Raw genomic sequence first — 27462 nt, forward strand, 5'->3', positions numbered from 1 at the left:
AAAAAGCTTTAGTGCCACAAACTTCATTTTCATGTAGAAAGGAAGTAAAAAAAAGATGTAAAGACTGATCAATACATGACAGCAAGACTGATCAATACATGACAGCAAGAATTACCTTGGCTATGATGACTTCCTTTTTAAGTATTTTCATGGCGTAGTATTTCCCGCTGGCCTTTTCTCGGACAAGAATCACTTTACCAAAGGTTCCCTTTCCCAACAGCTTCAGGTAGTCGAAGTCGCTCATTGTCTTCAGGAGGGAAACACAGAACGAAAGCCATTTATCTATGCTTCAAGTTTGACTATCAAAAATTTTGCTGATACCTTGCTTTGAGGAATATAATGTTTTCTTAAAAATGATGCCAAAATTCTAAAATATTAAATTTTCTCTGAATGTAAAAAGCCAAAAACTAAATAAAATAAAGCCTTAAATTGTCAGAATTTGGATTATATAAAAAAAATTACTAATCTGACCAATGATCGCAACCTTCTGTACTTGAGAGATTTTGATACTTAGTGCTACGGACATATTTCCATCTGTACAAAGAAAGTATAGAGTCAACACCCTACCTAACAATGACAGAGCCCAGTGTCTAGTTTAGACTAAACAATATATTCCCGATTATAGCCCGACGTTACAACAATAGGCGTCTGCTGCTTCAATTGTATTACTCCCTGCAGTGTGGCATAGTAGACGACAACCTCACAACATCCCGACAGAAGAAGTAGCATGTTAGAATTTGTTTTAGCCTTCAACAATGTGCTCCAATGCAACCATGACTTTGACCACAAGAAGCAGAAACACTGTTGTACTTTGCAACTATAAACACGACAAAGCTAAAGAGGGAAGATGTGATGTATAAAAACGCTGCTGGTGGTGCAGGCGAAACTTAAACAGAGAAAAGGTCAGTTGTTTTTTCTTGTTTTTTAGGCATTTTTTCAGACACAAGACAGCAAGTATCACACAGCCGTTATTTCATTACACTCTTGTAGCAGCATGTTGTCTGTCATGTCTCTCGGCAAAGTCACTGCAAGATTTAATGACTTTATAATCACATAATCTGACACAGCGACCCCTGTAACAGACAAATATATTGTGTGGTCTGAACCAGGCATAAGCACGGTAATCATTGTTGAGTCCATAGCTCTGTTAGACAGTCCAAAAGTTCGTCCTTTAATAAAATATTGACAGCTGCTGGTTTCGAATGCCATGAAATTCAGCAGTGATGTTAATGGCTGCAGTTAGATGACATCTAAAATCTTAGTGATCCTTTGATATTTTATTCAGAGCAACTTTCATATCAAAACTCTCCCTTGATCAACCCTTTGGTCTATAACAAGATTTATGTTGAAAAGTCGATTTTTACTGCCTCACTCATATTTCTGACATTATGCACATAAATTACAACCCACAAAACCTTGGTGCAATGAACTGTGGAGTCTGCAGGGGTCTGTCGCTGTACTTAAGACAGCTTTGTTTACTTGATGCATCAAGCATACATTTTACACACGTGTAGCCTTTGCTTCTGATTTTTATGACCACTTCTACTTTCATTTAAACCATTTTACACCCTTATTGTAACAGAGGCTCTTTCATTAGTTGACACAAAACTGTGACTGCGAGGACCATTTTTGAAATTGCAAGCGGTCAAAAGTAATAACCCATTACATGACAATGAACAGCACAAGTGTAGTTGTAATAATTTGAGTTCAGGGAAGGTTTGTGTGTTTGTCTGTTGCTGTGTGTTACCTTGCGTTTGTGGTGAGTTGTGGAGATGTCCATCTCCTCCTCGACCATGTTGTCGATGTTGGAGGTGGGGCTGCACTGGATCCTTTCCTCCTCTTGTCTTTGCAGCTTGTCAGCCACCATCTGAATGGCCTCTGTCCACTCATCTCTGGGTTTAAACATACAAGATGAAGTTTAGGGAAAAAACAGTTTGTTTTTAGTTTTTACAGTTTATGTAGAATAAGCATGTCATGTTGTTTTAGATGGCTAATATCTATTTTACCAAAAAAGTTAAAACCGCAATGAAAATATATATAAATAGCGATTGGCTCCGTTATAAATTGAATGTTAGTTTGTAAATGCAGGCATATTTTATTATCTGAAATACTCATAAGGGCCCATTCTTGGGTTAACACACTGTTGGAGGCCCCACTCTGTGTTTGGGGGCCCTCCACCCCTCAGGTGTCCGTGCAACCACACTGCCTGCACAGTCTATATTTACGCCCCTGCGCTAAGGTGTTTTCAATTAACATAAACACCTATTTGTTCAACAGAGAGGAAACATGGTCAACCAGAGAATCAACCAAATGAGCAATGATCACGAGGCAGAACTAATGCATACCAGCCTGTGCATGTGTGTGTGTGTGTGTGTGAGAGAGAGAGAGAGAGAGAAAGTGTCTGTGTGTATGTAAATGTAAATGCACAGCCATGCATTAGAGGGAACAATGCATTGCTGTTTGCTAACATTGTTCCTCCCCATTGACTTTCCATTAGCGGTGCTGTTTAACATCTGTTGAGACAAACGGTGTGAGTTCGATTTTGTGTGTGTGTTTGTGTATGTATGTTTGTGTGTACTTTGTGTGCGTGACCATCATCTGTAGCAGGACGCCAGCCATGCATCAGGACGTGTGTATTTAACAATGATGAATAAGATGGTTTATAATCAAGGCTATAATCCAGGCTTCCCTCTGCTCTGATAAGAGAAGAGAGGAGATGACGAAGACTAGACCAAATGGGACTAAAACGGAACTATTATTATTATTAGTTATTTTTACTGTTTTATCAGTGTCCTAATATTGTTCATCTGTTTAGCTCCATATCAGAATTGCGTTGTTAATCAATAACATTTTCTAAATTTTAAGCTTAAAAGGAAAAATTTTGTTTCCTCAGGACTGAACTGGCTTCAGAAATCATTCTCCTTTGAATTTCCCCTTGCTGATCTTCACTCAAACAGTGTTAATCCCATGCTACTGTACATGCAGGGGTTACATGTTAGCAGAAAACACTAAAGAGCCCAAACTGAGGTGAACCAAAGATGATATTCAAATATTCAGAAATCCACAGGACTCCAGAGAAGCAAGTTGGGATTTAAGCTTGTGCACTTTTAAACACACTCACCCAGTGTAAGCTGTGAGGAGATCATGATGATGAAACCTGTTTGACTCCCAAACGATCACCCCTGTGTCTTTTGTTTTGTTTTGAGTTAGATGCCCATATGTTTCCTTGAGGGATCTGGATGAACATCCATCTGAACCTAAACAGAGCAGTGTGTTTTTAAGATCTGAATCCCTTTCTACTGCAAAGACTTCTGAATGTACCCTACACACTCCAAAACAAGGGCAAACTCAAGTTACACTCCATCGGCAACAATGGAGCACTCAATTTGTGGCACCCATGATGTGTGTGTGTGTTGTGTGTGTGTGTGTGTGTGTATCTACATGAAAAGCAATGGGAACTCTCTCAAGGTCAGGCAGCAGATAAATGCTCTCTCTCTTGGTTAGAGTGTTTTTTGTATAATGAGTTTTTTTTTTGCTAATGAGAGATAATGGGCCTGCCTACAGTCGGGCACCACGCCAACACGTGCCACCCTCTCTGCTCACGGCTGGGGCTGTGGTAGCTGGAGTCCTGCCAGCACTGGTACAGTACAACAAATACAGTAACACACATACACACACGCACACACACACACACACACACACAGAGGCACAGACACCCAGTTGTGGCACACATGCTTCTTTCCAACTGACTGAAACATCAGTAGTCTGCAACACAAACACTACAACAAAACAAACACACATCTGGAGGCTGCAGTCGTCCACTCTTATATCTCATACACCTGAATTTACAAACTAATCAATATGGACTCATTAGTTTTATGCTAACTCTGAAATGTTTATTTAATTATCCGTAGGCAAAACTATTATAAAGCAACATATAACACAGACAAAGTTGGACAGACAGTTGCAGCACGCACACACACATTAAAACACACACAAACTCAAAGGATGCACAGAAGCATCTGTGGTCTTCTGGGCAAAGCTGTTCATTTTCTGGAGATAAACACCTCAGCTCCTCAGAAAGGAACTGAGCAGCTGGAGAATTTATGCCAACGCTACTTGAAAGGTCTCCTTTCCACTCTGTCTCTCTCACCCTCTCTCTTTCCCCTCACACACTCACACACATCGAAAAAACAAACACTCTACAGTACAAACCTCCTCACACATACCTCTGCCCTTGATGAAGCTTTTACCTGCATGATATGTGCTGACTTTAACATCATGGTCATTTACAAACTTTTAGATTCAGCAGCATGTTTATTTCTTTTCTCTCTTTTACCTGAAATGTAGGTAATTTTTTGGTATTTGTGTTACATATATGACATTTTTAAAATGAATTGATACAGAATTAAGTTTAACAATCCCACAAGGCCACAGTATCATTTAAAAATGCCTCGTAAAGTATTTAGAGGAAGAAAAGTCCGACTTTTAAAAAAGTGGTGTTTTTTCAAGGTCCAGTGTTTACAGTTCAGAGGGATATATGATATATATATATTGTATTAATTATATAATATATATTATATTCACCTGAAAATAAGAGTTGTCCTGTTTTCTTAACCTTAGAATGAACCATTTACATGTATATTCCTCTTTATTCCTCATCCACGGAGTCCACCATGTTTTACTGCTACGTTTAAGGACAAACCAAACACTGGCTCCAGATAGGACCATTTACTTTTTCCTGTTGGCCACTGTAGTTAGCAGCCCATCTATGACAAGCAGTGTCTGAAAAATACACGGAAAATCATGTGAGGCTGCTTTAGGACGGAGATCTACATGCTGTTTAACCTTGTGTTTGTGTATGCGTCCAGCTGCGTCATTTTTGTGTATATACTCGTCCATACGCGACACATGTTACTGGAGGATACCTCTAGAGGGCACACAAGAGAGTTCAGGCTGTATACAGCTACCGAATGTGTCACATAAAAACAACAGACATAGCGACACTCAAGGAGGTTACTATCATGTTACTGCTGACATCAAGGCAGAAAAGGCGACAACGTTGGTGGTGCGTAAGGACTCTAAATCAAGCCCATCGGTACAATGGAGAGTACGTGTCTCTGTAATCCCCGCTGCTGTGTTTACTCTGTCACATGTGCTCTGCCTCTCCACTGCACCTGCTGTTTATATACATACTGCATTTATTTTTGAGGACGCACACAGCCGAGGTGCCAAACTGACGCTAGGGACGTGTGGCAGCCATCATGTGTACGTGTAGTTAACAGTAAGTATTTCTCTGGCCTTACATAGTGTTTCAACCAGTTTTAAACACCTGGTGCATTTGTTTTGGGAAGAAGAGACTTCAGCTCCAGGTGAAAACCTCCTGGACACCAGAGAAATCCTAAAAGGGAGTTCACGCTTAGCACATAAAAGTTTTAGCTGCTTGCTATCTGAAATCCTCATCACTGGATACTACTAAATTCTACACACTTTTCCTTTAACAGGCAGGTTTAAGTTTTAACGAGTTTAAATGCTAATTTTCCATCCAGACTGCTGCTGTGAGAGAAATGTCAGACACATCTTAGCCGTAACCTGTACATAAAAAGCTTATTTTTACTTCTGGCGTTATAGAAAGCTCTGCCTTAATTATACTGGCAGTATTTACATTTGAGACAAACTCTCATTAGACAGATTCAGGGGGACACAGTTTCCACAAAGGAAAACATCCTTGTTCAATAAGTTCAACCACCATGAACTGCAGGACGCTCTAAGAACTGAGTCTTTAGAGAACTGACCTCTCGTCAGGCGAGTCCACATGGAAGGTCCTTTCGATGACGGTGGTCCACTGGAGGCAGCGTATGATGAAGGTGTTTGGCTTCGGCCTCTCCGTCTTCATCAGCTGACATTCTGAAACAGGCAGCCAGAGAGACAGTGTGGCCCTCTCAGTACAATTACAACAATGTTTCTGCACATGGAAGAGCTAGAAGCTTCACATTGTAATGTCTTTGCATCTATGTTGAAAGCAGATCTATGAGTAATTAAGTGTATTTGAGTGTGTAAAAGTTGAATTTTAAAATCCTAACCGATTTTGAAAATTGGGTTGCATCACGTGCATGAAAATTTACAGATGCTCTTCTCCTCATCTCAAACATGCATACACTATGAGATTTGAAAACAATGACACATCAGGTGAGATATTAAGACTATTGTTCCTGAGGCATGAATGCAGAATGAGGCATGAATCTCACTTGATCTCATAGGGAAGCAGATGTAAAAAAAACAAAGACAGAAAAGGTGTAACAACTTGCTGTAATGTTAACAATGTTATGTAATCAGAGCATCTAAATCAGAAGAAGGCCAAATAAGTCTAGATGGAAAAATGGTTGGGGAGCTGCAGTCAACACATGTTGTTTATTCTTCAGTGAGACTTGGAGGAAAGATTTTAACTGTCAGTTTTAATATCTAACAACAGTGGTATGCCAGCTAATGTTAGTCTCAAGGGCGAGAATGTTTACTGTTGCTTGGAGACACCATCAGCTACTCTGCATGATATAATCCTAACCCTAAATATCTAGATTTTAAATCCTCAATATCAAACATGTTTGAAATTATTGAGGCAGCTCTGATGAGTCTGTAAGTAGTTGGGGAGGCTTAAGACTGAATCTGTTGACCCCTCACATTGTCCGATAATCTGGGCTGGACATCAGTACTAACCAGTGTCCCAGACCATATTTCTTCTATAATTGTTGGGAGGGTGAATCTGATGAAACTGGCCCCAAACTCCAGTAGACGGAGCCCAGCTTAAGGGGTTTGTCAATGCCTTTTGGGCCGTTTTTTGGTTATCTCCTCTTCTTTTATCCAGTTATTGTTGCATTTTCTTGTACTCTATTCATCATATTCTTCACTACGTCCTGCATGAATATGAATGCTAAACTCATTGAAGTTACTTTTAATACAACAATTAACTTTGGTTTAACAGAATCTGAGCAAAGTCAGATAACTCCCCTTTATAATAAAAGACATTTTGAAATGTCGGAAAAGCAAATCATAAAATAAAGGTAAATAATAAAATTTAGCTGCTTCAGTTTCATCGTCCTGGTATTGTGCACGCTGGCTCACTGGCTTACTGGGACTCTGGAACAGAACAGAGCCATTGCTAATGGTAATAGTAAGACCTTTGCTTTTCCTACACTGACAATTTTTATTGTATGTTTATCTTTCTGCTGTGAAAAAGACCTGTAATAAAATAATGAATCCTATGTCTTGAACTTACAACACTTAACTGTAGGATGAAGAAAAGATGCAGCTTAGTTTGAATGTTTTTCGTTTAAAAATAGGCGATAACTTCAGCCACTGATGACTCAAATAAAGGTGCTTTCTTGTGCCAAGGGATATTATGTGTTGCAGCACATACGCATCTGGCGAATATCCGAAGAGACACATTTCTGTGAGAATGGGCAATACAGTAGGCCATTATTACACAAATGCATAATACAGTACACAAACGCAGAAACGTACGCACACATAGCCAGATGGGGCTGTGAGCTTGCTGTGGGAAGGAATGCATCTTCATTGTCCCTCAGCAGTCTCTCTGGTTATTGGGGACAAGAGCTGATGTAAAAGAGCATAATGATCCATCTTCCATCCTCTCATCTCCCCCACTTCTTCTTTGTTCTACATACATCACCCTCTGTTTCCCCTCTCCCCCTCTCCCCCTCTGTCTCTCCTCCACTCCTTCCCTCTCCTCTCTGTCCTCGGCTATCCCTTTTTCCAATTACTTTCTGTTTAAGTGTGGCACAGCACAGCACGTCATGGCTCAGCCTAAATATAGACAGGAAGGTTAATGACACCACCAATCAGGTCGTACGCAAGGCAGACTTTCAATGTAAATTCACACACACACACAAAGAAGAGACTACCTGACTCGTGAACATGGCCCGCTGTGCTGCCAGAAAACAAGGTCATGCTATGGTTGATGCCAAAACACACACACACACACACATACACGGACACGCACTCACACAAACACACACGTAAAAGTGATATTGAAGTTTGAATGTTGGCTGAAATGGGGTTGTGTGCCACAGCAGGCAATTGTGAAATCTGTGTAGCAGTTTAGTGGGTGTATGTGAGTGCACGCATCAGTCTGTGTGTGTGTGTGTGTGTGTGTGTGTGTGTGTGTGTGTGTGTGTGTGTGTGTGTGTGTGTGTGTGTGTGTGTGTGCGTGTGTGTGTGTGCGACAGGCTTGTATGTATGAGTCCCTCTGCAGGGAACAGGCCTGTACCATCTCTGTTCCATCTGACCACTTCTGTTGTTCACACACACATAAACACACACACACTCGGGCACCCACAAATAAACAAACACACACACACACACACACACATGCTCACACACTCACACACACACGCCACCTGGCCTCCCAGCTTTGGGCAACAGATGTGGCAGTGCCAGTGCTGTGCCAAGCAGCCGGGGCCGGATGTATGGCCTGGCTTGTCCTCCTCACAAACTCTTTTCCTCTCCCCTTTTTCCTCGTTCTCCAATCCTGTCTTCGTCTCCTCCTCCCTGTCTGTTCGGCGCTGATGATCCTCCTCTCCTCCCTCACCCTTCCTTCGTCTCCCCCCATATTTCATCCACAAAAAGCCTCACTCTCCAATCCCTCCATCCCTCTTTCCGTCTCCCATCCGTTGCTCTCCACCCTAATCATCCTTCCATCTCTGTCCTCTCTCCTCTTCCTCTCTCCTCCCCACGTCTCCAATTTTCTCTTCCTCTGCCCCCTCCGATCGACTCCCATCGCTCATTCCCGTACTTGTCCTCCCTTCCGGACTCCTATCTTTCTTTCTCCTCCTCCGTCCTTTGATGTACCATTCTTTATCGTTTTCTCTGAGGTATCAGCTCGTATTCTACCATTCGTCATCATTTTCTTTGCTGTTTTCGCCCTCATCACGCACCTATTCTCCTGTACTTGCCTATCGTCCCCTCCATCACAAAACCTCATTGCACTGCTCTGCAGATATATTCACATAAACTTGATTGTCTTTCCAGTTTCATTTTGTTCAATTTAAAAGTGATTGACGATATGTCTGAATCTAAGGTCCTGTACAGTATTAAAACTATGAACTGATGCAAGTAAATAAAGTGGAATCTGCATCTGAATTTGGGCCAAGAGTTGAAACACCGGTTTAGCACTTATCAGATTATGTCCATGTATGATACAGAGTAAACAACTACACATCATGCATCCATTTATTAATTAAGAGACATATGCTGTATCATATACTGGATGGTTTATCTGTTTTATCCAGCTCAATCTCAGATGCCCATCTGCCAATACTGCGGATGTGTTTTTGTTTTAACATTTCTAGAAAATCAAATAACTAAATAATCCTGTTTACTTTTCAAAATTTAAGCAACTCAAAAAAAGTGAATGCAGCTGTTAGGCTTTAGCACTTAGTGACAGGAACCGGTCTTTATTGATAGTATTTATCAGTCAAACTAATGTTATTTGTTTGTGTGATTAAATTTGCTTACCTTACCTCTCTCTTTTGAAGAAATTTGTTAATGAATCTAATTGAGGTGCTTAGCCGAAAAAGACAGTATGACTATATACGAGGGGTGAGGATGTTTTGCATGGCAATATTGTATCGATACACAGACATTAAACTGTTGGTAGTCCACTAGGGTAATAAATGAATTGCTTTGTCCAATAGATACACTTTGCTGTAATATAAATTATTAAGATGCTTTGTATCTTAAAAATAAAAGTTATGTCAGCCTAAATGTCAAAGGCCGTTCCATAAGTACTTTAAGTTAGTATGTCTGATCATGAGTGAGGCGTATGAGTGATTATGGGACACTGTTGTGACCACTGTTTTATTCAAGTCCAAAGCTGAACCCCTGGAAAGCCGACACAAACTTTCATTAGCAATCTGCATTTAGTGTCTGAACAATGAGGGTTGATGGTGGTGGTAATGAGACTATGAGACATTAAAATTAATCTTGTTAACTCATTAGCTGGTTAATTACACATGTCAAAGACGCTGTGGAGCTTGTTAACCAGGTGCAGACAGATGATAGACTGATAAATGGTTAATTAGAGCCCTCGGTGAATTCTGTAAAGCATACAGACGCTGTGAAGACTGATGAGTGGCAATATGTTTTAACACGCCACGAGTGAAACTGATGCAATAACTGTTGTGCCATTTCACCATGGCGCTGTGTGATGAAACCACAAGACCGTTTCAGCAACATCTCACAGCAATTTACGAGATAGAGGTGATTTGCATTGGCATTTGAGAAATATAAAAATATAATCAATTAGAGGATACAGGCTATCATATGTCGTTCAACTGGAAGATGTGGGTTAATGTCCCTACTGAAGCGTCCTAGAGCAGGACACTGATTCCATAACACCTATAGAGGTTCTGCTTTCAGCTGAAATGTTCCCTGCAGGAGCTAATTACAGCAGGTCTCACAGATTGATCAGCATTGTTAATTATGAGCCTACAGAGAAGGACGCGGTGAACGTGGTTGCGGTATGTACGTAAAAGCTGCAGGTATTTGGACACATTGCTACTACTCTCTTAGTAAACCTGCTCACAGTTTACATTTTGACAGGGTAGCAAAATGTGAGCAGAGAAAAACAAAAACTACGAGATGCGCCTAATTAAAGCATCAGGGGCCTCTTTATAGAATCTAAATTTATCTCAATTTATATTGACATTTGGGTTTTTGGTAAACACATGAAACCTTTTTCCAAACTGCATTGAGAAGAAAATCTTACCCTATTTTAGGATAGGAATTTAGTTGCCATAGCACCATCCTAACCAACAAATGTAATTATTGAAAATCTAATTTCCCGAACCATACATGCATTAATGGTTATACAATGACTATGAAGACTATTAATTTTGAATATGATCACCATGTAACATCGGCTCTGGAAAGGCCGACAAGGAGCTCTGATGCTGTCTGCCAGTGGTTGTACAGATCACAAATGCACCTAATTCTTATGCTGAGGGAGTTTTTCAGACTGAGTTTGTTTCTGTGTGTACATTCTTAAGACATTACTGGATGAGTGCAGATTGTAGAACTGAATTTATAGTTACTGTTTAAGGTTTCTTTCTTTTTATTATTTTTTAGAATTGAAAAACCCAGTGTTTTAAATAATTGTTGCTATTTCCTTCCACAAAGTCTGAATAGAAGGATAGAACCAGAGAGTATGAGCATGATCAACCATGATTTCTCCACACTCCCTCCAGCAGCATAGCGGAGTGCCAGTTTGTTCAGACTTCTATTTGGGAGTGATGAAAATGTGAATCAGAGCTAAGATTTTTTAAGATAGGATAGGATAGGACAGGACACAGTCATGAGTTTAGGAATTAATTCTGCAATAGGAAGATAGGACTCAAACTCTTAAAAATGTTAGATAGGATAACATGTTAGGATGTGTTTTCTGCAATAAGGCCCCAGGATTAACAACTGCATCCTTCAAATGGGAATCTGTACGCATGAGGTGTTCAGACAGTGTTTTCCCCACTCTACATTGCTGCTGTCTATGACATAAAGATATAATAGGATTTAAAGCACATTGCAAAAAGGCTATGTTTATATACTGTATGTGTGGTAGGTAACGTACTTGCTACAGAGAAGTTATTTAGGGGGTACGGCAGGTCTGCATCCTGAGGTTTCTCTTTGTAGCCGATGAAGGAGCCATCAGTCTTCAACAGGAAGTAACGCGGCCGCCAGTTCTTTATGTATTCACCTGAAGAAAAAGACAGATGCAAAAAGGAGGAAAATTTTAGCAAAATATGTTGAACGAGACACAAATTCAGAGCAGCAAAGATGATGCTGCAGGCAGTCGGAGTTATGATGATTATGTTGATCATGATATATGGATGTATTAATAGCATTAATGTTGATGATTTTAAATACAGATTTTATTCCCCTGATGGATGAGAGCCTGTCTGCTGAACTCTCATCTGTCCAAAGGATATCACACACACACACACACGCGTGCACACGCGCAAACGGTATCTCTATGACTCTCACAGTGCTTGCCAGATTCAGATCGGATTATCATGTAAAAAATGACAAAAACATGTTTACCAGCACAACAAGCAAACTATCCATGCCAGAAACATCATCTGGCTGATACATGGGCAGGTGTCGAGGTGATGACCCCTCACACACATATACACACAAACACATGTATGAACTCACAATCAAATCTCACACACACATACACAAAAACCACTGGTCACTATCATAGAGGGGAAGAAGAGGGATGAGATAAGATGACATGAGATGAGATACGATTACACATCGAGAATGACCCTTCTTAGACGGCAGCAACAAATAACAACATCTGCTGAGCAGCTGGTGGCTGAGTATTACCCAACTGGCTGGCACAGACTGGCACTAAGGTGGCACCACAGCTTTATCAGATGACCCACTGCAGGATTACACCAGTGTCAAACATTTCAACACCACCGAGGCGGATAACACTCACTGGAAACAGCATGGATACACACATGGATTAAAGTACACACGTGTGCAGATTCACACATAGCTGGATGAGAACGACCAGTATGTATATGGAGATGAAACTGTGTGTGTGCGCATGCAGAGCGCATGGCAGAAGTAATACTGAGACACACACAGCACTGATGAAAGAAACTGACAATCTCAACACTTTCCAAAGCCGGGAGCTGTGTAAACATTTCACTTTCTCATTTCAAACAACAGAAATAAAAACCACAGAAGGACACAAATGTTTTCTACCTCACAACCCCTTTTAATTAACCAGCCGTTCCTTGACATGCACACACATGTACACACTTTCTGCAGACATACTCATAAACAATGATGCATTTGTGCACTCATAAACAAATAACAGGCACACACAGACACACACACAACAGCTCTGATCACCTTTTTTAGGCTAATTCACTGGGAGAGGAGAATAGGCAGTGTGTGGATGGGTATGTGTTCTATTTGTGACATCCATTTGAAGCGGAAATGACAGCAGGCCGTGCTCGTTAACACGTCGCAGAAAAACACCTGCTCCGTCAAAGGGACCATGCGACTGCGGGGCCTGCCGGTACCTCTGGGTGCTGCTAGTGGTGGAGGTGTGTGTGTATTTGTGTGTGTAGTGGTGGGGGGATAGCGGCTGATTTGAACCACCACACAGGGACAGAGAGACACAGATAGACGGATAAGAAAATGCTGTTGGGTGCCAGTGCGTCATCAGGATTACCAATCACACCTCTCTCTCTCTCTCTCTCTCTCTCTCCTCGCTCGGTCTCTATTTTTCTCTTTTTCACAAATCCACCCACTCTCCCCTCCTCTCCCATTTCCTTCTCCTGTTCTTTCAGAAACAAAGCATCTTCTTTGGATCACTTGCTACTGATAAACAGAGCGCTGTGAGAGGGGCTGAATGGGAGGAGGGATGGAGAAAGGCATAAGAAAAAATATAAAGAAAGCAAAGCAAAAAAAATGGAGAGGAAGCAGGTTGTAAGGAAGCAAAAAAGAATAAATCACTAATTCTGACCAAACCTATACTGTTTATAAAAGAAGGGATCAGCTTTGCATTTTGATGTGCATTAGGGGTTTTTGCTTTCCTGGAGAGAGCATGAATGTTAGCAAGCTGACTGAGCTTCAATTGCACATGAAAAACTGTGAATTAATGTCCTTAACACAAAAGCTTTTTTTTTTTTTTTAAGATAATTTTTTGGCCTTTTTGCCTTTATATGATAGGACAGCTTTAGCATAAATAGGTATAGAGAGGGGAAGAGGTTGGAATCGAACCCACAGCCACTGCAGCAAGGATGTAGCCTCTGTACATGGGGTGCCTGCTTCATCAGCTGAGCAACTGGGCACCCCAGAACCACAGTTTTTATTTAAACCAGAACTACAGGGGATTGACATAAAGGGTGCATTTCGATCACCTTTTAGTTCCCTGCAGAGAGGACTAAAAGGGGAACTAAAAGGAAACTAAAAGGGACAGGGAATGTTCTGCACAGGGTATTTAGCCACGTTGAGTATGAAGGAGCAACAAGCAATGCTCAAATGGAACAGTGAACTTTGTAGGGGAGAAGTGGAAATATTCATCAGTTTGCTGGAAATTGACAACTAATATTACCCATCAGTCATAGTGCTTGACTGGAGCAGCTGATGTGACACCGTTTAACATGATTTAACTCAAGGAAAAAAATGTTTGTTGCCTGTGGACCCATAGCATTGTTATTTACTCGAAAAGCAGTGTCTTTTTCTCAACACTCTAATGACATGCATGGGTATTCTTTCTATGACAGCAATGTCTTGACATTAAATTTGCAAGAAAGGTAGGTACCAAAACGCTTAAATATGAGAGGGCTGACTGCACTGAGTGACTGACTGGCAGCGGTTCTAGCATGAAAGGTTAAACTTTTGCTGCGGTTCGGCCTTTCGTTCATACAACAACGCGGTTTGAGGGCCATTCTCATCTAAATGTGGCCTCAGTGTCCTATCAATTTGCTCCCACACAGGTGACTTTCTGTCTTTGTTGTGATCATTTCTTGCTGATTTATCATACAGCTAGGGATAGTGACAACACCTTCGCCCTTCAGTTCAGTGATTTTCAACCATAAGCACTTGCAGCGGCTGCACAAAAAAGCCAGAGCGCCCTGAAAAAATATGCTGGGCGCAGCACTTTTTCTTTAGGTGGCTGCATATCCCCTCTCCTCATGGGGAACAATTGAAAAAAGACACTGGCTCTCAGAAAAAAAAAAAAACTACAAGTGCTACAAGTAAAATGATTATTTGAGCCTACAGTGCTTTTTTTTATTTAAGTGTGAATTCACTACAAAAAATAATTAAAATAGTTTTGCTTTATCATTTCATCATATATAATAAACTTACTGTGAAACCATGGTCAACCATGACACCGCCCATATTCTACGTGTTATTTAAAATGTTCACAGTAGCAGCAACAGATATCTGAGGTGTTTATTATGAGGGTAAAGCAAAGATGAAGTGATGTCAGTGTTGGTGATGTTGCAGGATGTTTCTAATTGGGGACGTTCTGGAAAGAAATTCCTTTAACCAACATCCTCTGAACAGGGAGCAGGGAGTGCTGCTTATGTGCACCGTAGAACAGAGTACAGCTAATGAAATGCAAGCCAATAAATCATCTCTGGAACAAAGTTTGTAGAGACTGTATCAGAAAGGTCATAGTTCAACTTTGTAGAACAGTTCAAGGCTGTAATTTGTGGCGTTGGTGAACTTGATTTCATTCTTAAGCATCATACAGGTGTTTATGTTATTGCTTTCACAACAAACAAAACATTTGACTAATAAAAAATGGAATGATGATTATGAAAACTAGTTGACCTGGAAAAGAGAAACTCTGGTTAACTTCAAAGTGGATTGGAAAAAAAGACGTATTGACTGACAAAATGGACGAGGATAAAGAGAAAGTTAAACTGATAAAACTATTACAAACTGGCAGTGATGACTGGCTCGCTGGTCCAAGTCCAGTCATTTCTCTGAGTCAGTTTCCTGATGAAGTGTCCAACCAATGGAAGCCTGTGGCTGGCCACTTCATCGCTCAGCTGTCCAGTACAACCGAAAACATTTAAGCAATCCTTCTGGCCGGGCCTAGACGGCGTGTATGTGTGCATGTGCGAGTGTGTGTGTGTCTGCGTGAGTGTGTACACGTCCGCTGGGGGGCGGGGGAGGGGGCAGCCAGGGGTGGCACAGACGGAGAGAGGAGATGGACAGTTGTCCACACATGCCGTTCCAAACAAACACAGGCACGCCGCGCGCACACACACACAAACTAACACAATTCTGTTTCGACCGTTCCAATCCTCCGAATGATCCAATGGTGTTCTGTCAAGCTATCCCGTCTTGGCCCTGCCTGTAATGAGTCCAGCGAGCTCTCCCACTCTGGACAGCTTGTCTGGGGAGCCACATGTCTCTAGTTTGGACTGCTGGAGAAAACAGAACAGCCGGTCTCCTTCCCACACCATCTCTCTCGGACTCCTCACTTCAGTTTCATTTAGTTTTCTGCACAACTTTACTTTTCCCTTAAGGCCAATTAGTAAATACTACTCTATGCAGCGCTTAAGACAACAGGACTCTCTTGTTCCTTGTTAGAACAACAGGATATCAGTAATACAGGACAACGTGGGTGATTTGAAAGATCTTAAGAACAGAGGATATTTAGGCGGCAAAGATTTTGAAGTGTATTTAAATTCTGTGCTAAATTTGTTCAAAACACAGACTTGTGCAGTAGATCTGCAGTGTTCTTTTAAATCTAACTTTTCCTAAGTGGATGTATAGTTGTTTATACTCCCTTTGTCTTGTATTGTAAGGAAATTATTATATAACACTGTGACTTATTCAAGGGGAGAAAAATAATTAAAGATGTAACAAATAAGTTACAATCACAGCAGTCAAGTGTTTAATTAAAAAAGGGACTGGTGAAAACAATGTGTAAGGTGGCAAACTTTTCCCAAGTCTCTACCCGTCAAGATCTTTTCTGCTTTTTTGGGTCGAGCCACAAACAAAGGATTAAAAACTAAACTAGACTTTTTAAAAAGTTATTTTGGAATTTCTTGGAGAAATGAATCTTGTTGGCACACTTTCGAGTTGCAGCTTGTGGATTTAGCAGTAAGAGGCAGAGATGAATCAGCTGTGACTGTGCCCGTTCCAAGCTTTCTGATTGGACAATTACAACAACGCACTGACTAACTGTCACTCAATTAGTGCACTGATTAACTATTCATTTCAGGACAGAGGGGGAAAGAGGAGAGAATGAGGGAGAGAAATGCAGACGGACAAAATAGGAGACAGGTAGAAATGGTAAGGCTGAACTTCAGCCAGCAAAACTGAAATGAGACACACAAACTTGCACAAACTTCCCAGTCTCTCCGTCTCGCACTCGCTCCTTCAGGACTCCAGCACACCTCTGCTCTCCTGCTCTGCCGGATGCCACGCTTCAGCAGAGAACGAGACAGACGAAAAGCAGGAAAAACCTTGATGACAATTAAATAAATAACTCCATAACTATGTGAGCTCACCAGCCATTTGTTAATCAACCCAAACAGGGATTTAATTTAATGCTTTGGCCGAGGCTGGAGCTGATATGCAGATGGCGCAGAGACGGGGCTGTGTGACTGGCGCTCTGGGAGCTGGAGGGGTGGCGGGTGGTGGTGTATAGAGGTAGGGGGGGAGGCGGATGGAGAGGGTGGAGGGGAGGTTCTGCCACGTTCCAGCACATACACAGCAGCTCACCAGCAGGGAGAGGAATGTGTCGTCTGGCCACATAACAACACACACACATACTCGCTCTCACACACACACACACATTCAGTGCTCGGAGCAGTAACACAGAGTGTTGGCTGTAATGGGACAGAATAAATAACAAGTTTACTGACCAAGTGACTGAGTAGGCGGCTGGTTGGTTGCAGACTGATAAGCCGACTGACCACAGAAAAGACAACAGGTTACTTCGCTCACCTAGATGTTGACAGGCAGATTAAAAGTGTGCTGACAAGTTACAAAACTACACTGTTTTAGAGATGAAAAATTTGATTAATTGATTGGATGATTGGAAGAACGGTTGTCAAAAATATTGATAAATTGATTATGATTATTTGAAATGGTTTTAATACTAATTCTCCACAGTATTGGTACACCGGTACCAGCTACTCTTTCTCACATTCAGTTATAGCCCTGTTATACTTGATTTTTAAGAAAAAAAAGTTGCATGCCCTAAATGCCACTTTTCTCCTGTGGTGTCGACAATGATATTGAATATTGATATCTTCTGAAGTATTACACTGAAATGACAATACCGGTTTAAAGATAATGCACCAACAGTTTTGCTGATAGATTTAGTCAAAAAAGCTACAACAGCTGGTTTTTGCTTCTAAAGTGCAACAATTTTCCGTCTTTATCTTTTAGACATCCTTTTATTTTGAATGTATTGGATATCTTTGACTGTTGATTACACTTAAGATAAAATTGATACATCATTATATTGCGATATTTTGTGTGGCAATACTGTATCAATACATGGCAGCCTAGTAATTTGTTTTTAAATTAAATAAATGAGTAATACTGCAAATACAAATTAAACTTTGGTAGCCTAGAATGATGAAAGCAACTGCTTTTCAGTCATATTTTGCTGCAGTGTAAATGATTAAAGTGAGATGAAGAGACTGAAAACTTTATCTTATTATAACTTATTTTATCTTCACCTTACAGAAACAGATATTGACTAAGTTTGGGGATACATTTTTTAAATGAAAAGGGTTTTAAATCACAATATATTTTATAGCAAAACTCAACATATTGCAAGATGTTTAGAATCACAATAATATTGTAGAATCATGATAATATTGTAATATCGATAGTATAATAAGGCCTCTGACTATCTCCCCTACTGCTGATGACATAAGTGACATAAAGTTGTCTCACTGAGCTCTGGGAACTTGTCAAAAGCACTCTTCACTCTTCTCGGACATTTTAAAGACCACACAGTTAACAGATTAACAGAGGATAAAAAACAATAATAATTCCAGTTGCAGGCCTATCATGTTTCAACAGCATTATCATAAAAAAAAGTTTCTCAACTTTGTCATATGTCCAGTAGAATTCAACTTAAGTAAGTAAGCTACAAGTATGACAGTAAATGTTATCTTGTTGGCAAAGGCAAAGTTCAATAAAAAAGCATATCTCTACTGCACCATCGAACAGCTGCAGTATGCAGTCAAACTGACGGGCGGTTTTAAGCTGAACTGATTGGCCGGCTGCTTGAGCTGATCTCCTTACATTCGAAGGTCAAAACACCTCCAGACACAACAGCTTGGGGATGGGCTTCATGTGTTTGTGTACTGTATGTGAGAGTATTAGCTAAGTAAAAGCAGTAATATGCAGGGAGGATGAAGAAGAGAGATTAGCTTAACATCAGGCAAGTAAGTAATGGGTAAAGGAAGTGAAGTAAAGGGGGATGTGTACTGTGGGTTATGAAAGTGGGGAAATGTGCAATAAGATGCTTGAAGAAGACATCTGTCTGAGGGTCTGTCCATGAGCGCTGGAAGCAGCCAAGACCACGTGTTGCAGAGAGGTGCACAGGACACTATCAGTAACTCTTATGAAATAAAATGAATAAAACTCATAAAAAACACTTTAAAAAGTCTTTTTGCACAATCAGCAAGTTATTTCACTGTGCATGTGTGCTTTTACGGGGATACGGCTGTGTGCGTGACCCCGACCCCAGCAGTTCTAACTCCAGTCTGCTCAGACATCTTAAGGCAAGTCCAGGCTCTTTAAAGCCAATCCACTTACAGTGCATTAGTCTCATTACCACATCGGGACTGGACTGGTGTTAGTGTGTGTGTGTGTGTGCATGAGTGCTTTAAATACTGACACCTTCACTGACGACATAAAACCTGTAAAAGTTCAGGAGGCATTTATGCCGCTTGCGTAATGATCACACAAGAGTAGGCTGAGGGGGAGAAAGATTCGAAGAATCAAAGAATTAAATTCAGTTTGAAGCTGGGGCTGCAGCTGGGTTTAAAGGTTCAGAGCTGGAGTAATTGTACATGCCTTTGGCACAGGCTGAGGAATGAGACGATGTGGATGGCTACTGCAGCCTGAAGATGAAGAAAATGCAAGAGTGAAGGACAAGGGAAAAGGGAAGGGCTGAGTAAGAGACAGAAAGAGTCTGAACAGCAGAGAAAGAGAGCAGGTCTCAGTGTATGCAGGTAACCCTTTGAAACCTGAGTAAATGGCTTGATTTCTTTCAAAAACATGGGAAAAAGGCAATGAGCAACTTGAGTAGAAATTATCCAAAAATTAGCAAGAAATTAGTAAAAAAAAAAAAAAAAAAAAAGGGCTGAAAATTGGCACAAACAGGGAAAATACTTGGAAAAAAGCTTAAGCAGTTAAAATTCTGTAACATCATTTTCAATACATAATAATGATAATTATCAGTATAGCTGTCTTTTATTTCTCCCCCACATATTTTAACATTTTCAGCTTTTTGCATTTTCAGTGATATTTGTTGCCAATTTGCTCAGAAATCAAGCAAATTTGTTCAGTGTACAAAGGTTTAACCACTTGTGAAAGGTGTCGATCCACATTTCAGAGGTTGAAAGCTGTGACAATGACAGAGAGCGGGGACAGGGCAGGGCAGCCACAGGGCGGCCAGATTGAGTGGAAACCCATGGGAGTGTGGCCATCCCTGGGGGGCCACTAGGAGATTTCACACAGCCAGCTGCACACAGCCAGCACCTCCTGGTACAAACACACAAACACACACACACACACACACACACACACACACACACACACACACACACAGACACACACACACACACAATCGTGCGCGCATTCATGCATGCTGCCCTGGTGCCCCTCTGCTCCCCCAGCTGGTACAGAAGGAGTCACATGCACACACAAACACACACACACACTGACAACATATTGCAGGTTTAAATTACTCAAATTACTAGAAAAACAGCACTAAAATCTTTTTTTTAATGTCCCCTTTCCTCTTCTTCTCCTGTATGTTTTTAAGGTATCCTTTTCCTCTTCTCCTGCAGTACCATTACAGTCCAGTAGATGGTGGTGGCTCCCTGGAGCATGGTGACCACCGCTGTGATGCTGACACAGAGCTGAAGAGTTACTGACAGACATACCACAGCCCCGACGCCTCACATCCTAATCCCTCATAGGAGCACTGGTGTGTGAGCGTATGTATGCAATATATATATATATATATATATATATATATATATAAGATATAAGATAGGGGCCATGTGTGTAAGTGTCAGTTGGTGTAAGTGTGTGTATTTATGCATGCAGGCATTCAGTCACATTAAATCTGTCCATGTGTATGTCTAAATTGTGCATGGATGTTAGATCATGGTGGAGTGAAGAGGGTCAAGGTGGGGGAGCGGGGTCTGTTGCTTCCTAAAGCACCCTTGGATTAGTGCAGTGTTAGCATATTAGCATCTTAGCTGGAGGGCTGCTGCTCACCGCCACCTGTGCCAGACAGGAGGCTGTGGCTGCCCAGCTACCACCCCCCACCCACACATACACACTCACTCATATAATGTAGATACACACACACATGCACACAGTGTGCGTAGGTGAAGGTCACTTAGCTGCAGCAACTCCAAGCTTACTGTCTTAATTCATTACTGTAACTACTTTATCTGCCTCCTTGCAAGCTGTATATTAGGTCTTTTTTTCTGTCACATTAACATATATTACCTTCGCCTTATTTTCAACATATTCAAGGCCAAAGGCCAGCAGGTTGCGCATTTTTGTGACATTATGAACTAAAGGTAGAGATGGTAGATTACATGAACTTTTAATGCATAATGTCATTACATTAAGCTGGTACACAGCTATCGTTAAGGAATAAGGAACTAAGAGTGAACGTAACATACATAGTAGGGGTCGACAGATTATCGTTATTGGGGTCAATATTTGGTATGTTTCTGATTATCAGTATCTTATTGATCACCGATAACATGAATTAATTAAAAAGTGCAAAGAAACCTCAGGGTGCAATTTTTATTTACTGATTTTCTTATTCAAATTTTCACTTGGCTATAAAAAAAGTTGCTGGGCATTTCATATATGTATATGATGTTGAAAGTTTCAGTTTTGATTAAATATTTGCTAAAGGCATATAAACAAAGTTTTGCATTGGAGTTTCTTTATATTCCAAACTGTGAATATTGACAGAAAGATTTTCATTTTTATTGTTAATGCATATCGGTTCCAAATAACAATTATCGGTCTCATTGGTATTAGCACTGAAAAACCAATATCAATTGACCCCTAATACATAGAGTCATATTGTTGATTGTCACATTAGTTCTGATCTTGGATCAGCTGGTGCATCCCCAAAATCACATCAACTATTATGCCTGAGAGACAAAGTTGGCCAGAACTGAGCTCTATGCCCAGATAATTTAGGATTATACCACCTACTTTCAGAAGTAATACAATTTTGTACCGTTTCACGTTGGCAAGTCAGGTCAAAGTGCACAATTTAAGGCTGCCAAATATTTAATTTAATTATTTTTGTAAAAATACACCTGATGTTTAATACTAATACATTTAACGTTTGTTTAAAGAGTCTTTTGGAACAACACGCCAGAAAGCAAAGCATCCACAGATGCATCTTCACCATTCACTAGAATTGGATTTATGCAGATTGAGGCCCTGTTTCAACACCAAGTAACATCAAAGAAGAATATACCCAAGGAGACTGTTGAAATTCAGAAAAACATTAAAGTCAAGTTTTCCTTCTTAATGTTGTAATTCAAAGGATTTTCCGATGGCCCCTCTGCCCTTTTTGTTGAATTCCTGCCCTGTGCTTTTCAGTTTGCAGAGGCTCGTCGTGTGAAGCAGGACCATTAGTGGCAGGACTCACACCTGTGCCCAGTATGACCTCCTGTACAGTAGCTCCTAATTCATATTTGTTTGTCACAGTCTAAGAGCAAAGCTGTGACAGCTTCAACCATAAGGTCATGAAGATCTGATAGACCAAAAGCTCAACAAAAGTGAAACACTGCACAGACATTAGTGTGCAGAATTATTTTCTACCAGCTGCAACCACAATAAAATGAAGCTAAAAGTGTACGCAATGAAATTTTTGAAAAAGACATGGAACAAGAGTAGTCAAGGTCCTGTCCTTGATGCTAAAAAAAGAGAAAAAGGAATGAGACTGACTGTCAGTTTAAATCTTTTATAAATACGTACCAATTGACGTCATATGCTCATTGTTACCGACTTATTTTCAGGGAAAGTTGCTGTAAGCTGATAACTGGTAACTGATGTTATGATTTTATTGCATGATGATGTAGTGACAGCATCAGTATGTAATGACATCATCACATTACTCAAATTGATAGGCCATCTCCGCAAAAAATCTGATTAGAAATTTGTTAATATGTTTTTTTTTATGATCAGATATCTTTATTTTTAAACATGACACATCAGGGGTTTGTTTTTTTGATATTTTTCTTCTTGTGCAGTAAAACCAACTGTAAAATGAACAATCGTAGTTGGCAGTTTTGTGCACCTTATTGCTTGTTAGGTAACACAATAACTACATAAACATCAAAGTATCAAACCAAGACATTAACAATTACAGCTATCAAGCTCATACAAGGTGCGTTACAGTTTGTTTTTTTTACTTTCTTGTTACCTAGTAAATCTTCCCTTTCTGAACATTTACAGTTATCTGTTTTAAGCAGTAAATGTGTGCATTTTAGTGTTTAAGTATCATTTCAAAAGTTACATTTTTTGCAAGGGTCTTTTGAGGGGAAAAAGTTGCCAAGATAGTCTGAAAGGCTGCTAAATCTAGCAACAAAATTGGCCTGCATATGCTACAGGTCAAAGAGTCAAGCGTAAATTGTAGCTATAAAGTAGGAGGCATATATAACATTATTATTATCAACCAGACGAAGTAAACTCAGGTTTAAACCCTATAAAACAGCTCAGTTAAGATTGTCTATTTCCCATCTCCAAACATTCATCCACCCACGCACACATAAAAGACACATTCAACTACCAAAGCATAACATGCCACTGAAAACACAAAGACGGATCTGTTTGGATGTCTTCTAGCATGTCAAGAAGGTAAAAATACAATCGGAGCTAACCAGTACAAAAATCCCTTGCGTTCAAACACTCAATAACATTAGGAATGCCATGCTGCTTGTGTTGAGAACGTAGTGGATCCAATGTGATTAGCAAAGGCACACACAGCCAATGAGCAGGCTAATCAAATTGCATTGATTGCTGGTACATTGCCTCTTCTCTCTTCTCTCCTTTGGACGGCATTGTGTGTTGGCAGGATTGATTTCTTCATTTAGTTTACGTCCTTGAATTTCACATCAAATGGAGTTTGTTTCCAAAATGCTATATATCCTTAGCTAAAGTATAGTATAGTATATATATAGCTATAGTTCAAATCACATTACAATCTACAACATATATTTGTTGAAGTGCCATTACTTTAAATCAAGGACAGAAAATAATTTTTGGAATTTAGTTCACTCATTCTTAAGAATTGGGACAAGACCTTATTTTTTGGTTTTTAGATTTTTCTGGGAAAATATACTTTAAAACATCAAATTTTGTACTATTACGCCCAGTGTTTCATTTTTTTTAAAATAGCAAATATACTGGATGTTGGAGGTAACATCTCATGGAGTTGATATACTACAGACTTGACAAAAGTGAAATATTTATTAATTTCACTGCAGTTGTAGTGAGTTGGCATTTTCTTTCTAAATGCTAATCAAAATACTCATTTCTAACCCATATTTCATTTTTAGTTTTGCAACAGAGTTGACATGTTATGTTTTGGGACACAAATAATAGAATTCTTACCATACAGTAATGTACCATTCATTTTAGATTTTGGAGGCTTTTAACACATTTTTTAATTGTTTGAAATTGTGAATTCTATTCTGCAAAGGGGTGTTTTCTAACAATAAAATTTAAAATATGAGAGCAGATCAGAACATTTTATAAATCATATTTTTTCAAACATATAAATCCTTTTTTAAAATAAAACTTTAACCCCCAAAATGCAATTAGTTTGTTTATAAATTAGAATTTTGAGGTCTTTTTGGTCTGACATAACTCTTTTCCAATCGTCAGGAATGGGCGAATTAATAATTGTTGCCTGTTTTCTGTTTGTGAGTACCTCTGTTTACGTACTGACATGACTGTCATAATAACAACACTACAAATAACTTTACTCATTAACCTCTTTTTTCCATTTAGTAATCCTTATATTCATATCGTGCATCTAATCACACAGAGGGTTTCTTTGAGGTTCCCCATTTAAATCTGACATTCATATTCAAATTTCTATTCCTTTCCTTTGCCTAATTGGATGTAAAACCATCCAATCAGAGGAATGGAGTACGGCAGCTGGACCAATCAGTCACTGAGGATAGCTGCCGATCAGAACGAGAAGGGGAGGGTCAGGAGACAGACACAGCTGTCTTAACTGCTGCCCACAACAGACAGGCAACAAGGACTGTGTGCATGTCTGTGTGTGTGGATGGGGGACCTTAACCAGCCCAACCCTGACCAGTTGAGCAGTGGTGAACAGGTGCAATGCTTTGTGCGTGTGTGTGTGTGCGCGCATCACTATTATTCCAGAGTGGTTGGCTCTGTATTATTAATTCAGAAATGCTGGGCTGGGGCTGGGGCTGTGGGCGGCAGCTGGCGTTACATGTGCATGTGTGGACAACATAAGACCCCCCTGGTCTTTTGTGAAGCCCCCCCGCCCCCTCCTTCTTTCCTAGAGCAGCGGAGAGGCATTGTGCTGTACGTCTCCCTGTCTGCCTGTAAAGTTATACATGTGCATGCGCTCACACACACAGTATACTCTCTCAGCACACAAGCACACACACTGGAGCACAATGGCTCAGCCCAGCAGGCAAGAGTAAACAATCAAGTACTATATCCCCAACTACTGTCAAGTGCACCCTTTCGGCCCAAATACCCCCCCCCAAACACACACACCCCCCCCCACACACACACACACACACACACACCAGCCCAGCCGTGCCTTGTTCTAAAGGATTCATTCATGTGTTACACTGAAGGGCCGACAGTAAGTGCTCTCCACCTCACTAACTGCTGCTCTCTGCTCTGGCTACCTGTCTGTCTGTCTGTCTCTCCACCTGCCCATCTGTACTTCAGGGTGCATCCATAGTGCAACTCAAGATAACTTACTTTATAACTTTTGTTTGTGTGCGCCAGTGATGGAAGAAATATTTAGATCCTTATCAATTATTTGTTGCTGCTGTACTTGCATAAAGTGTTTGGCAATTTAATTTATAACAAATATCATATTTTATCAACCCTTATGTTTTATATGTAAAGATCTTAATTTGTAAAGTAACTAAAGCTGCCAGATAAATGTAATGAAGTAAAAAGAACAGTATTTCCCTCTGAAATGTTGTGCAGTAAAAGTATAAAGAAGCATGAAAATAAAATACTCAAGTAAAGTACAAGTACATCAAATTCATACTTAAGAACACTACTTGAGTAAATGTACTTAGTTACATCCCACCACTGGTGTTCACAGGATAGGGCAATGCCAACCACAGTGCGACACCTCTATCTGTTCATGAGTTTCAAGCATAATGTTTGTTAGAAGGAAGAAACAAAGGCACAATCATGTTTGTAAGCACAACATTATAAAAAGAAGCAAGGGGCAAAACACAGCCTCAACCGTTTCCCTCACAATCAGTCATGCTCCATCGAGCGTAACAGAAATGCCTAAGTTACAGAGACTCGAATCATATTTATTCTGGCTCATGTGCTGCTAAAAATCCCTGATGCCTTACAAAGAAGACCAAAACACTGTCCAATAAAAGAGCTACTTGTAAGCCCATGCAACTTTGTTCACAGGATGCTGTTTGCCTGTGATGAGGTGGTGTAATGTCATGAACTGCTGTAGAGTTTGCACTCAAAAAATCACAGTGTGATTGCAATTAGTGACTGCTTGCCTGTCTGTCACACTCGGAGGTGGCAGACAGCTCTAAATGTCAGTCCATCTCAGGCAAACACTCTTCTTCCCTGAGAGCTGGTGTTTGTCATGTTGCAACGTCTGTTTGTCTAAGAGGGTGTTTTTGACAACGTGTCCACCTCAGCTGGCTGACATCAGGCACTTGAGGCTCTGAGACTTTCAAAAGAAACAAAGATTACTATGGGTGTATGTTAAAATCAGTATAAAGACTGAAAAAAAAAAAAAAAAACGTTTATATAAAAGAGTGAAATACCTTTTTCAAAATAATCATTAAATTTTTTCAACTGCATAATTCTTGTTTTCTGTATAAATCTAAAAAATAACTCACAACTAAAGCACATAACTGATTTTGTCAGTCATATTCACCATCAGGAGCTGAAAAACGCAACTCTCAAATTTTGTAACGGAATACCCAGACTACAGAGGTGTGGACACTAGTCCCATGACTTGGACTTGAGTCATAATCAAATCAGTAATTTCATGACTTTTGACTCAATCTGATTAAGTCATAAAATAATTGCAACTCAACTTGGACTTCACCACTAATGACTTGTGACTTCACTTGGACTTGAGCACTTTGATTTAAAAATACTTGATATCTTCCCGAGGCCCAAATATTAAAAAGAATGTTATTTTAAAAAAAGGTGCCACGGATCAAACCACTGGAGTCGTTATAAACTCAGTGTCTTTTTCAAGGACGCTTGGATGCTTGTGATTATATAGCATGCACGCAGAACAGCCAGGTGAAAGATGTTCTGCTTTGAAATATGGTAATAAACCGTCTCCTTAAATATGAGTAAAATCTAGTTTTTACAACTATCAATAGGTGTTTCTCAGTTATAATTTTTGCAAGGGTATTTTTTGGTTGTTTTCCAAGAATATTAACAAAG

General features: G+C 40.1%; 1 protein-coding gene across 4 annotated transcripts in view; it reads right to left on the minus strand.

Moving 5' to 3' along the window:
* Positions 1-27462, minus strand: part of akt3a (AKT serine/threonine kinase 3a) — a 72035-nt gene that overhangs the window by 22304 nt on the left and 22269 nt on the right. For all 4 annotated transcript variants that reach the window (XM_042502241.2, XM_088086960.1, XM_088086962.1 and 1 more), the window contains 4 exons: positions 11639-11764; positions 5796-5907; positions 1748-1892; positions 116-247 (listed from right to left, as the gene is read on the minus strand). In XM_042502241.2, coding sequence (XP_042358175.1) covers positions 116-247; positions 1748-1892; positions 5796-5907; positions 11639-11764 — 515 coding nt within the window. The remainder of the gene's footprint in view (positions 1-115; positions 248-1747; positions 1893-5795; positions 5908-11638; positions 11765-27462) is intronic.

Source organism: Plectropomus leopardus, chromosome 13 (genome assembly GCF_026936395.1).
Source record: "Plectropomus leopardus strain MGB_pleo_1.0 chromosome 13, ASM2693639v1, whole genome shotgun sequence".
NCBI lineage: Eukaryota > Metazoa > Chordata > Actinopteri > Perciformes > Serranidae > Plectropomus > Plectropomus leopardus.